This window comes from Lagenorhynchus albirostris, chromosome 3, assembly GCF_949774975.1.
Source record: "Lagenorhynchus albirostris chromosome 3, mLagAlb1.1, whole genome shotgun sequence".
NCBI classification, from domain to species: domain Eukaryota; kingdom Metazoa; phylum Chordata; class Mammalia; order Artiodactyla; family Delphinidae; genus Lagenorhynchus; species Lagenorhynchus albirostris.
This window is the reverse complement of record NC_083097.1, coordinates 55,427,232-55,441,203: the sequence shown is the minus strand read 5'-3', so window position 1 is coordinate 55,441,203 and position 13,972 is coordinate 55,427,232. Positions and strand designations below refer to the sequence as shown.

The 13,972-nt window shown below is 43.1% G+C and overlaps 1 protein-coding gene across 8 annotated transcripts in view; it reads right to left on the bottom strand.

The window, feature by feature from the left end:
* OCLN (occludin) overlaps nt 1-11,839 on the bottom strand; it is a 47,878-nt gene extending 36,039 nt beyond the window's left edge. For 3 of the 8 annotated variants that reach the window (XM_060143072.1, XM_060143078.1, XM_060143077.1), the window contains exons 1-2: nt 11,700-11,839; nt 3,761-3,877 (exon numbers count right to left, since the gene is read on the bottom strand). In XM_060143072.1, the coding sequence (XP_059999055.1) occupies nt 3,761-3,810 (50 nt within the window). In that variant the 5' untranslated portion in view covers nt 3,811-3,877; nt 11,700-11,839. Of the gene's footprint in view, nt 1-3,748; nt 3,878-11,451; nt 11,573-11,699 lie in introns of those variants that run through there. The other 5 variants (XM_060143074.1, XM_060143075.1, XM_060143076.1 and 2 more) reach the window with 5 other exon arrangements.
* Between the last annotated feature and the right edge of the window lie 2,133 nt (nt 11,840-13,972).

Here is a 13,972-nt window from a genome sequence, read left to right as displayed (position 1 = left end):
CCCCTTCTACAATGTGAGGATACAAGAAGTCTGCAATCTGGAAGATGGCCTCCACTAGAACCGGGCCGTGTTGGCACCGTACCTTGGGCTTCCAGCCTCCAGATTGTGAGAAAAAAGTTTCTGTTGTTTATAAGCTACCCAGTCTATGGTACTCTATTACAGTAGCCCCAACTGACTCAGACACCCATTGAACAGTAAACATATCTGTGCACGATGCGTCAAAATCACCTGGAGGGTTTGTTGGCCCTCATCCCCAGAGTTGCTGAGTCTGCAGGTCTGGGGTAGAACAAGTTTCTAGATGCTGCTGATGCTGCCGCAGTCTGGAAACCACACATTGAGAATGACTACTTCGTTTCTACGGAACAGAGGTTCTCAAATTTTGCGGCACATTAGAATCACCTGGGGATGTATAACATCCCCCAGACGGAGCACTCCAGACCAGTTAAATCATAATCCCTGGGGACGGGACCCAGGGAGTTTAGAACAGTGGTATCAGCCCTTTTGCCTTTGTGACTGAAGACCGATTCCTTCAGACTTGACACTTACAGTGGCCTCCACTGGGTCACGTGTAAATCCTGGCAGCCTCGCTCTCTTACCTAAGAATGCACATTCATTCACTTATCATTTGGTGGCTATTTACTGGAGTTGCCAGGCTGACGCCTGCTGGGCTCTGTGCTAGGCACTGGGGATACAACAGTGAACAGGACAGCCTCAGTCCAGGCCCATCACAGAGTACAGTCTGTCAGGGCAGTAAGACATTAAACGAAGCACTACATGAACTACAGCCAGTTACAGCAAGAGCTACAAAGTAGATCAATTACCAATGAGTGCTCATCAGAATGGTGGCTAATCAGATCTGATGGCTAATCAGATCAGAATCTCCTTTATAAAAATACCTTGCAAACTCCAGTAATTTAATGATAAACACACAGCTTGTAACAGACACACTGATGCGTGGACACACTGAATCTAAAACCTGTGGGCCCTGGCGAGGCAAAATTCAATTCCTAAACCAACTAAAGCCCTTTTGTTTTTGTCATTATTTCTATAGACCGCCTTCCTCACTCCAAAGGAGACGTCTTACTACTGGGTGCCACTAACCATAGGAATTAGAATTACCTGAGTACCGTAAATGAGAATGAAAAGGAAATGGAGAAACTGGAGAGAACAATGAAAATGTCAAGAAAGAAAACTCGGTAAAACATTCTACTTAGATACTTGGGCTGTTTCCATTTGGGGCTGTCATGAACAGCGTAGCTCTGACACAGTCTCCAACATACATCCTGGTACACACAGGCAGTTTTTTTTAGGGTATATATCCAGGAGTAGAATTTCTGGGTCAAATTTTTTTAAAATTTTCAGCTCTACTAGACAATGTCAAACTGTTTTCCAAAGTGACGGATTCACTTATACTCCCATGAACAGTGCAATGTTCGCAGAAACATTGCTTATGATAACCCCAAGCTGCAGTGCCTACAGTGCCATGGGTAACTGTGATAGAGCCTCACAATGGAATGCTACGGAGCTGTGCTATTATGACAGCCGCTAGCCGCACAGATGGACGGAGCACTTGAAATGCGGCCAGTCCCAACTGAGATGTGCTGTGAAGCGTAAAACACAAAGTGCTCATAGTATGAGGGAAGAATGTAACATCAGCAGGAGAGAACCCTAGTATTGACTACGACTTTGAGTGATAATGATGTGTCAATGTAGGTTCCTCAATTGTAACAAATGCACCACTCTGGTGGGGATGTTGATAATGGGGAAGCTATGCATGTGTGGGCAGGGGACCTACAGGAAATCTCTGTATGTGCCTCTCAATTGTGCTGTGAACCTAGAACTGCTCTAAAAAATAAAGACTGCTAAAAAAAGAATATAAACTATCTTGTAAACCAATGTTTATGTCAATCACATGTTGAAATGATAACATTTTGGATATATTGAGCTAAGTGAAATATATTATTAAAATTAATTTCTTTTATTTTTAATATGGTTACAAGAAAACATGAAACTACATATATGGCTCGCACTATATTTCTTTAGCACTGCTCTGAAGCAAAAAAAATGAACTACAAATTCATGTAGATAAATCTTACAAGTTGAAAGAAACAAAGCAGAAAAGAATACATACAGCATATTATGTTCATACAAAGTTTAAGAACAAGTAAAACTAAACCATATTGTTCAGGATGTACAAAGTGGGAAAATAATAGAGAAAAGCAAGTGATGTCCACACGTCAGAACAGTGGCAAGTGATGTCCACATGTCAGAACAGTGGTTTCTACAGGAAGGAGAGGACACAGGCAAAGATTGGGGTGCTCTATTTCTTGACTGAGATGATTATTTTGCTTAGTATTTATTCATCATTTTATATGCATGTTCTGTGCCCTTTTCTATATGTATATTTCACCACTGTTTACAAAAATAAGTATGAGGTTAATGGAGCACTACTCAGTTACTATATTCTCCAGCATATCTCATTGCCATAAACAGCTGCGTCCCTACCACATTCAGGTATCGGTCAGGAGGCTATGTAATAGAAGCATATCCTCTTACTACAGTTATCAGAGTTAACGCTACAAACTACTTAAAGGAGGAAACCCCTATCAATGTTTGACAGAAAATTTAAAACTTAAGAATTCATTGTTAAATCTCCAAATGGCTAAAGACACCAAGAACCCTCAACTTTGTTTCTTGTTTTAATATAATTAAGGAATCACTTAAAATTAACCATGTGGAAAACATTATTGTTAAGTGAAAGAAGTCAGTCACAAAAGACCAAACATTGTATGATTCCATTTCTATGAAATATCCAGAATGGACAAATCTAGAAACAAAGTGGACTGGTGGTTGCCTAGTACTGGGGGGAAATGGGGAATGACCACTAATGGATAGAGGGGTTTTTTTGGGAAGGGGATGATGAAAATATTCTAAAACTGATCGTGGTAATGGTTGCACAACTCTGTGAATACACCCAAATCAATGAACTGCCCATTCTAAATGGGTGAATTGTAAGGTATGTGAATTATATCTCAATAAAGGTGTTATTTGAAAAACTGACAATCTATTGCCAACAGTCACCTAAATAAGGTATTAATATGGAAGCTTCATACCACTGGTGAAAAACAAAAAGGGGGCTTCCCTGGTGGCGCAGTGGTTGAGAGTCCACCTGCCGATGCAGGGGACACGGGTTCGTGCCCCACTCTGGGAAGATCCCACATGCCGCAGAGTGGCCGGGCCCGTGAGCCATGGCCGCTGAGCCTTTGCGTCTGGAGCCTGTGCTCCGCAACAGGAGAGGCCACAGCAGTGAGAGGCCCGCGTACCACACACACACACACACACACACACACACACACACACACACACAAGTCAAGTGATAATAGCTCCCACTGCAGAAAAAAACTGTCATCCTGGAAGTTATAGGTAAGAGGGAAACTCACTCTTCACCACATACCCTTTGGTTCAATTTGATTTTACAAATCAACCAAACACATAACAGTTTTATTTTCTTCTATTCTATTCTATTCTACTGTTTTATTTTATAGCAAACACATAACAGATGAAAGTTTCAACTACACCTTTTTTTTTTTTAAACATGTAATAGACTTTAAAAAAAAGAAAAGGGGAATTCCCTGGTGGTCCAGTGGTTAGGACTCCATGCTCTCACTGCAGAAGGCCTGGGTTCAATCCCTGGTCAGGGAACTCAAATCCTACAAGCTGCGAGTCTCGGTCAAAGAAAAAGACTTACGTATTTACTTACAATTCATCAGGTCTGTAAGGAGGTGGACTTTCAAAAGGTCTGGATGACATGGCTGATGTCAGTGGTCACCTGATCTTCAGGATGAGCAATGCCCCGTAGCTCCCAAGATAAGCCAATCTAAGCAACATAAGTAGGGTAATGACATTACTGCTGAGCTCATAGTTTCCTTGCATCACTAAGAAAACTAATGATATCGATCTCAAGTAACCTCTCACTCCTTGGTTATTTCTCTTGTCCTTTCCACTGTCATTTTTACACATTGGACCATTAATTCTTTGAGCACAAGAAATCATTGAGCGTAGGACTCATTTGGCCTGGTAGTCCTCAGGGCACCTAGCATCATGCTCTGCACATCACTGCCATATGAATATTGTTGAAACTTGAAATTTAAAGTTGCAATAATGAAAATTTCACAAAGGTTTTTACAGCATAGGCAAAAGTGGTATTTTTTAAAATAGTCACTTCAAAGAACACAATTACAGATGTATAAAAAATAAAATTTCTTAAATACATTTCTTCTGTCTCATATTACTTTTCAAAGTTCATATAAAATGAGAATGCATATGGAAGGGCACACATAGCTGTGTCCAGCATATACCAGCCCTTCAGTGTTAACTAAAGCATAATCTGGTTTAAAAGTATGCTTTTATCATTAAAAAGGGTTACAAAAAGCATCTGTAAATAGTACGATTATGGACATTTTCCCCTTATCTCCTTTTCCAAGTCTTCAAAATGGAATGTAATTTTCAAAAAAGGAAAAACATCAAACACACACTGTAGTAAAGAGTCCTCTTCACTAAGAGAAAAGCAGAATAATTTTATTCTAAGATTCCTCAGAACAAAAATCCCTGAACATCTGAGAGGCAATTTCACTCAATCAACAAGTATTTATTAAATGCCTACGCTGTACCATAGGAGCCTGTGGAAGTTAAGCATGAGACCAAGTTCTCCCGAAGGTCACGCACAAAGAAAACAACATCTACGACAGGCATTATTTAAGGGCTGAACTACACGATTAAGTGCAGTTTGGAGATAACAGGGAAGACTTAGCAAGAAAGAGCCAGAAGCTTGGGGGTGGATGGTGGGAAGGACATGAGAAAGATCTATAACCTGAGTATATTAAAGTGTCTAATATTTTTTCCTTTTCAAATAACGGTTGTGTAATCATACATTACTAGGTTTGCAACAGTAAATCAATTCAAACCCTTTAAACTTTGTTCTTTCAAATCAACAGCAACTACCCTCCACATCCTTAAGAATAGTCAATTACAAATTTCTCAAAGAAAATTTGTGCCAAAGAGGGGGATAATCCTGACCTCTGGACTGGGATAAATAGGTAAGATAATGTATTAAAGAAGATAAACAAAAAGCATTTACAGAAAGGTGATTACTCTGAAGGTGAGAAATTTCAGTGTTTAGGCACTTAGGTATATTGTATCCATTTTCAAATACTGGTGGCAGGATAAATCATTTTAAATACGTAAAACTCAATTTTTAAAAACGAATAGTATAATTTCTCAGAATAAAATATTGTATCTAGGTGAAACCTCAAAGATGGAAATATATTAAATGTTAGTAATGCCAACGCAACTAGAATAATTTTCCAAACACAGTGAGGAAAGACAACTTCTCTTCATTCTTTTATTTCTAAAAACTGCTTTATTGAAGTATAACATACAGAAAAGTGCACAAATCTAAGTGTATACAGCCCTGTAACTAGCACCCAAACACACATACAGACGAGCGATTTAGGCCAAAATATTACAGTGCTATGAAAGAGTAAAGTCCAGATTAAGTGTCTTCTTAACTGATATTCAGAAAAAGAGCATTAAGGAAAACTGAATCTAAACACTATTCAATATGGAACCCTATTTCTGAAGCTGAATGTCAAATACTGACACACTGACCTCAGAGGAATCTTACCTCTTCTATAACTAGGTCTCACTCATTCAAGACTATGCCAAAAATTCCAGGCTCAACGGTAGTTCCTAAAAATCCTAAATTAATCCAGACTCAGGCTGAGGTTTTGTTTTGTCGAAAATCCAGCCAACAAAATCCCTTTCCAAACGTCTATTTCCTGGAGTTTGTCATGTCTCCCCTAAGAGCAGAGATTTTAAATTGTGAAGCAAATAATTTCAGAAAATTAATTAAGAACAAGCCAGGACTTCCCTGGTGGTCCAGAGGGTAAGACTCCGCACTCCCAAAGCAGGGGGCCTGGGTTCAACCCCTGGTCGGGAAACTAGATCCCACACGCATGCCACAACTAAAAAAAAAAAAAAAAAAAAAAAAAAAAGATCCCATATGCGGCAACTAAGACCTGGAGCAGCCTAAATAAATAAATAAAAATAAATCTTAAAAAAAAAAAAGAACAACTCATGCCAAATCAACTTCATTTTCTTTTTTGAGAAGGTTACCAGACTGGTAGATGAGGGGAATACAGAGAGAATTCTGGACACGTCCTTGTGTAACAGAGTGTGGGTAGGCAGATTCCTACGGGGCTGAATAATGGAAGTTAATTAGGATGAATGAATGAACCATTTATGTCCACCTGGAGGGAGGTATCAAGTCGTGACCACAGACAAAATGGACAAGTGTATCCAGATTTGCAGCTGACAAGACACTGGAAAGGACAGGTAACCTACTGGCTACAAGTACATCGACACTGATCAAGGTCTCTGTAAGGCTAAAATGATGGGCTAAAACAAACCTAGTTAAAAACTCACAATCTGAGGGGACAAATTCTTCTCTTCTGTGAGCATCGCTACCCTCCTGTGCCAAAGAGGGGGATAATCCTGACCTCTGGACTGGGATAAATAGGTAAGATAATGTATTAAAGAAGATGAGCAAAAAGCATTTACAGCAAGGTGATTATTCTGAAGGTGAGAAATTTCAGTGTTTAGGCACTTAGGTATATTGTATCCATTTTCAAATACTGGTGGCAGGATAAATGATTTTAAATATGTAAAATTCAATTTTTAAAAACTAATAGTATAAGTACTAGATAACGGAAATCTGGCTTAATAACTGTTCATTTTTATAAGTGTATTTCCTTGATCAGAATTTCAACAAAAGTTAACAAGCTATCCCAAACTTATCCAGTATTTACAGAGTTAGTGCTTAGATCTAGGAATGATACAGTTATTAAAAAGAAACAAATCTATAAAAAATAATAAAATCAAAAAAAAAAAAAGAAACAAACCCCTGCAGAACCGTGAAATCTGAACATCATGTTACAACTAGATGCCTCTCCAGGAGGTAGACTTAGATTGTTAAAGATCTAGAAAAACCATGTTCTAGGACAAATGACTGGAAAAACAGGAAATGTTTGGCCTGGATAACTCAACATTAGAAGGACCACTATGGGGCTTCTCTGGTGGCGCAGTGGTTGAGAGTCCGCCTGCCGATGCAGGGGACACGGGTTCGTGTCCCGGTCCAGGAGGATCCCACATGCCACGGAGTGGCTAGGCCCGTGAGCCATGGCCGCTGAGCCTGCGTGCCCGGAGCCTGTGCTCCACAACGGGAGAGGCCACAACAGTGACAGGCCTGCGTACCGAAAAAAAAAAAAAAAAAAGGACCACTATGGCAGTCTTCAAATAGCTATAGAGCTGTCTTTGTAGTCCTAGAAATGGTTCCTTTAAAAAAATAAAAACACTCCAGAGGGTCAGATCTCATCTCAGTGTTAGGAAGTCTCTCCACACACCCTCCTAAAATAACAAATAACAATCTGACCTCATGCCATTTATGCCAAGCTTGTTTGGTATTTGCAGGGGGTGGGGAGAAGTGGACTGAAGGACTTCTAAGGTATCTTTCAAGGCAGCCTGTGACTGGGTTTTAAGGTAAGGCAATAGGAAAGAGAGGACCAAGAACGCTGCCCAATGCCCAGCACGGCAACATTAACAATATCTGGTCAATAAGTATATGCTGAATGAAGGAAAAAATTAGAAGTGAAAGGCCACAGGATCTGGCTGAAGGGGCTCACTGGTCACCTTCACAGAACCTTCACAGAAACTGTGTCGTAAGAATGATAGGGACATAAGTCAAACAGCTGACTCAGAGTCAGGGCCAAAAGGGAAGCAGTTGACCCTTACTGAATATGTTAAGTTGATGTTAAAGTATAAAAAGTTCTCTCTTTGAAAATATTTACTGGCCAAAAAAATCTTAGAAAACTAAGTTAAGATAAAAAAGGAAAGCCTGGGACTTCGTGGTGGCACAGTGTATGAGACTTCACACTCCCAATGCAGGGGGCCCGGGTTCGATCCCTGGTCAGGGAACTAGATCCCACATGTGTGCAGCAACTAAGAATTTGCATGCCGCAACTAAGGAGTCCGTGTGACGCAGCTGAGAAGCCTGCTGTCTGCAACTAAGACCCGACGCAACCAAATAAAAATAAATAAATAAATATTTTTTAAAAAGGAAAGTCTGAAAATGCTATGCTTCAGAAGTATTCTTTAAAGCAAACTGTCGGGCTTCCCTGGTGAAGCAGTGGCTGAGAATCTACCTGCCAATGCAGGGGACACGGGTTCGAGCCCTGGTCTGGGAAGATCCCACATGCCGCAGAGCAACTGGGCACGTGAGCCACAATTACTGAGCCTGTGCATCTGGAGCCCGTGCTCCGCAATAAGAGAGGCGGTGATAGTGAGAGGCCCGCGCACCGCGATGAAGAGTGGCCCCCCCTTGCCACAACTAGAGAAAGCCCTCACACAGAAACAAAGACCCAACACAGCCATAAATAAATAAATAAAGCAAACTGTCAACAAGTAAAAATAAACACTATTATATTTAAGGGCCGTCTGTTCCTTTTTGATCACATGCCTTTCATTAATTTGCTTTTAACAAGTTGTTTATGTTTATATTAAATGATTCTATTTAGATTTTGAAATTAGGCAGATTTTGAAATGGACTAGCTCTGAGTCAGAAACCACATTTTAAATTAGCTCTCCAGATGATTTTTAACCACGCCATATATTTTGAGAATCATTGCCTAGAATAAAGGCATCAATCCAAGGAGGGCCTTGATCTTGAGGGTTTCCTGTTTAGAACGCCCAGATCTTTACATGGCAGGAACCTCCCGATCAGGTCACAGCTCAAATGTCACCTCCTCAGAGATGTCCTCCCGGTTACTCATTCCATCCACCAAACCAATTTATTTTCAGAGCAAATTTCCCTTCTAATTCTTTTTTCTTTCTTTCTTTTAAACTGCTACCATCTCCACCCCAAAAGGAATACCAGCTTCCCAAGCACTTAAATGTCTGTCTTGATCATCACTCTTATTCCTGATCCCTAGATCCAGTCCCTGATACAAAGGGATGCTCAATCAATATTTGATTTATAAAATCAACAGCCCAAATTAGAGTTGGGATTTCAATCCAGCAGTGAATACCTTGAAGCTCTTCACGTAACTAACACCCAGGAAATACAATCCTTCAAGTTAAGTTCAACAAAAGTAGTTAAGTGCTTACAGTGTGAGGGAAAGGGAGAAAAAAGGGTCAGACTCACAACTGTACAGACATCACCTGGGAACTTATTAGAAAGGCAGGCTCCACCTTTGACCTATGAATCAGAATCTGTATTTTAATAAGATCCCCAGATGATTCATACCACATTCAAGACTGGAAAGCCTGAAGGTACAGAACAGCTGCAACCCTGGAGGCAGATTTTGTGGAAAGGTGTAACAATGGTCTTTTTACTCCAATAGTTCCATAAATAGTAATGTGGATGAAAAAAGCCCACTAAAATTCTAATCAAGTAAGCCTTGAAATGCAACTAAAGAAAACTTCCCTCTGGGAGGTTCCTGGGAAGGTGAAAGACATACCAGTTACTTTATGTGGTTGAAAGCAATCTTCTGTCATTTTGAAAGGGCAATAACTACAGCATTATCTTTAGAAGAAAACAGGAAGAGTTTTACCTTTACATCAAGCAAGATGGGGAACACTTATATGAGGCCATAAGGACTAGTCAAAGGTAGAGAATTCCAGAAAAACTCCCCAAATCTGGTTCTCACGCTGGAATATCAAGGACTGTGGCTTTAATGATATACCTTTCCTGATTAGCTGAAGTAGTTTTCAAGCCAGCCCATTTGTAACATGTTTCCCCTACCCGGTGTTTACTCACTTTTAAAATGGAGCTCTAATAAGATCTAGCTTTTAGAAATGCTGGGGTGATTACATGACATAAAGCACAACAGGCTTTTAGCACAGTGCCTTACACATAGGAGGCAATGCTCATCGTTTCCCTAAATTGCCTGGAAGTTGTGGAAATCTCGCTCTCCTCCCCGCCATACTCTAACAAAGAAGGTGCCTAATAATCAAATAAATGCAGAACTACAAAAAAAACAGGCTGCTGCTTTGTCCGAGGAGTTATCAATTACTGTGGCGCCACCTTTTAAAATGTCTATTTTAAAACACCAGGAAGAGAAAATAAAGATTCAATACGTACAGTGCAAAAGGAAACACTGCTACACTAGGGAATACACAGTTTGAGAAATCCACCTCTGTCTGGAAAGAACCAGTTTTCAATCACAAAAAACACACGTGCCTTAATGGGAAGGGATTCTCTTTTCCTGGGATCCCAATAATACCCCTGTTGTGCGTGAGGGCCACACACTAACCTGGAATGCTGCCTCCTCCCCGCCCTGAGTCATTTCCCAGGTGGGTAGGTTGCCCGGCCAGCCCCAGGGCCGGCCCGAGGATGCCGTGCCTCTCCTCCGGCTCAGCTGCTTCACCTGGGACACGAGGGGCTTGGGCTTGCTCTCCCAGCCGTAAGGTGCAGAGGCCATTTTGGCCCCTCATCCCACCTGCCCCGCACACTTCCTCCAACGCAGGCAACATGTCGGCTGCGCGCGGGGCCTGCCCTTCCCGGGGTCTCAAGACCCGGCGGCCTGGCCGAGAGCAGGTCCCGGAGGCCTTGCGCCCCCGCAGCGCCCAGGAGCACCCCGGACGGTGCGCGCCCGCGCTGGCCGAGCAGGGACTGCCCCGAGGCAGGTCCGCCTGTCTGGCGGCGGCCTTTAGGTCACGGGTGAGAATCCCATGCGTGAGCGGCTTCCCTCGAAGTACAGCTTCATTCGAAATTAAATCCCCGCCCCCCAGCATAAATCGACGCGGGCTCACACAGCTCCCACCAAGGGGGTTGAAAACAGCCGATCGGCCCACCCCAGGTCTCCAGGAATGCTGCACGGATTAAACCCGGCCACCCCCTCTCCTCCAGGGACACCCAAAGCGAGTGGGATGGGGGCGGAGAACAGCAGGCTCCCCTCGGAGTCCGAGCCGCCCCGCCCCGGCCAGCGAGCTGCCCCCTTGCTCCAGCTTTCAAGCTCAGGGCCCTCTCCCCGAGGACCTCCCAGAACCGCAGCCCGGAGAGCTGGGCGCAGGATTCTAGTTGTTCACCAACCTCCCGCCGGCCCCCAGGAAAGCGAAAAGTTGCCCACGCCGCCTAGACACTGGTGGCTTTAAGCGTTTCCGCCGAAGGAGCTGACGGGCGGCTCCAAGCGGCCCCTCGCCCCTGGGAGGCAGCCCCCAAGTTCGCCCGGCGCGGCTCTCTCCGCCGCCCCGTGCCTCTCCGGTTCCTGCGAGTCCCAGCCCAGGAGCGAAACCGCCACCGAAACCAGCGCTGGGCGTCCTCCCCCTGCGCCTTCCCTACAAGACCGGGGGGCCTTGGTCCCCCCGTGCGATCCAGGCGCCGTGCCCAGCTCTCACCTCCTCACTGCAGCCGGGCCCAACCCACCAAGGACGGCGGGAGCCCAGGAGCGCGCTCACCTGGAGGGCGCACCTGACGACGTGCAGACCGCCAGCTCTCAGCCGGGACTCCGCAGGGGACCCAGCCCTCCTCCTCTCCCTCCCCCTCCTCCCCACCCCCACCCACCCCGCCGTCCTGCCCCCGGGCATGCGCACCAACCCCAGGGCCGGGGGCGGAAGGTTCGTGGCCACGCGCCGGCGAGCCCCACCTGCTGCACCCGGCTCGGGCTCCTCGGCGATCTGGCTAGTTCTCCCCGGAGTCCCGCCGCCTCCGCCAGAGGACGGAGAAGCGGAGAGGTGGACGCTAGCGAGAAGGCGTGGTGTGGCGGCCTCCTCTGTCAGTGACCCATTCACCTGAAACTCCGATGGGAGAGGGAAGGGAGCGGTGTAGAAAGAGGCGGGAGGAACCGGCCTTTCCCCGCACACCCTTGCTGCTCCCGGCCTTAAAGGAACAACGCGGCGTTTCTGCCCGGGTGGGCAGGGACGGAGACCAGAGGGGTGGCGTGGGGTAGAGGCTTGGGCTCCCCGAGGGTGGAGGGTGGTCCTGGACCACTCTAGGGAGCGCTCGGAGATCCGCGGGCTTCGGGTAGAACTGCGGAGTGTTTGGCGTGTGAGGTCTGGAGGGGACCGTTCCTCCTGACGAGTGTTCAAGGGTGCTCAAAACTTTGGCAGGAAAAGCACGACCTGACACAAAACTTTCCTGCTCCAAAAATTTGGTTAAAGTTTTGTTGGAAAGAAGCATCTAGATGTGGGAGATTTTCAAAACTCATGCGTAAATGTAGGAACTGTTTCTGAATCTCTGGATCCAGAAAAAGACCATTACTCGGTGGTTCAGTGAAGGTGACGTATTGCAGATACTGGTGTCGGTAAATTTGCCATTAAAATTCAGTGTATACTAAGATATACGTTATTACCATTTCAGGGTCCTCTGCCCTTCCTCCCCAAATTTAACTATGGCATGACTGAGAGTCTGCCCTTGAGGGGATTTAAACTATTTGAATATTCTCTGAGGCTTAAGGAAAGAGAAAAAAAAAGCCCTAGTTCTGTGTGCTATGCTCTACTTCTTGATCTGGAGGCTGTTTCCAAAGGAGTGTTCAATTTAGGGAAACTCATAGTCTACACTTAACGATGTGTACACTTACCTATATGTTGTATTTCAATATTAAAAAAATTGCACTGCTGAATGGGACAGTTTTAGTTCTTGCTATTTAAGTGTCTGCATATTGAAGGCTAGAATTTAGGTTTCTTAAATCCTGCTTCGCTTTGTGTTCCAATCTGGAATGTCAGCATTGCTACATTCAGTCCAATCCCACCCACTTCTCAACCTCTAATTAAGTGGTTAGAGATGTGACTTTGCCATACATTAGATCTCAAGGCACAATCCAACACTTAAGGAAGTAAAACCATTATATAAATATATTTAAAATGATGACAGCCTTAATGAGTAATTAATCTAATTGGTTTTCTTTGTGGAAGTCATTGCTGCAGTTACTTTAATATGACTATGTAGTTTTTGAATGATGCAGTTTAAATTGGTATTGTTAACACTGGGGAAGTCAGGTTAATCCTCTTAAGTTCCCTGTCAGATTACTGAAATCTCCAAACATTCCACTTGGTTTATAATTAAACAAGGGAACATTTCCTAATACTCTTACATTTATAAACACATGTCTATTATTTTATAGTGTACTTTTGACTTGTTCTGAAGAGAACTTAAGTTTTTTTCCCCACTTTTCAGAAATTGAAATACATTTCATATACTGTAAAATTCGCCCTTAATTTTAAAGTGTGTATATAATTCAGTGGGTTTTAGTATATTCACAAGGCTGTACAATTATCACCACTAATTCCAGAATATTTGCATCACTGAAAAAGTCTATTAGGAGTCTCTCTTCATTTCCTCTTGCCTCTAAACCCTGGCATCCACTGATCTACTTTCTGTCTCTCTTGATTTGCCCATTCTGGACATTTTATACTAACTGTTAATATAATATGTGACCTTTTGTGTCTGGATTCTTTCACTTAGCATAATGTTTTCAAGTTTCATTCATGTTATAGTTCCTACCGGTAAATCATTCCTTTTTATGACTCAATAATATTCCATTGCATGGATATACCACATTTTATTTAAACCTTCATCAGTTTATGGACATTTGGGTTATTTCCACTTTTTGGTTATTATGAATAATGCTGCTATAAACCTTCATGTACAAGTTTTTGTGTGAAATTATGTTTTCAATTCTCTCAGGTAAATTAAGTATTTAAACTAAACTTTTTATCATTTGAAGAGACTGACATTCATATCATGTTATTTTTCTTATTCCCATTTTAAACCTAAACCCAAAGAGATGTTAGGATGGAAGGTTAGTTACTATGTTTTATTTGCTTTCCTAATTCATTCATTCAACAACCATTTTCTAAGTGCCTACCATGTGCACAATAGTGCACAAAACCCCAAAATCCCTTTCCTGGCAAAGATTAC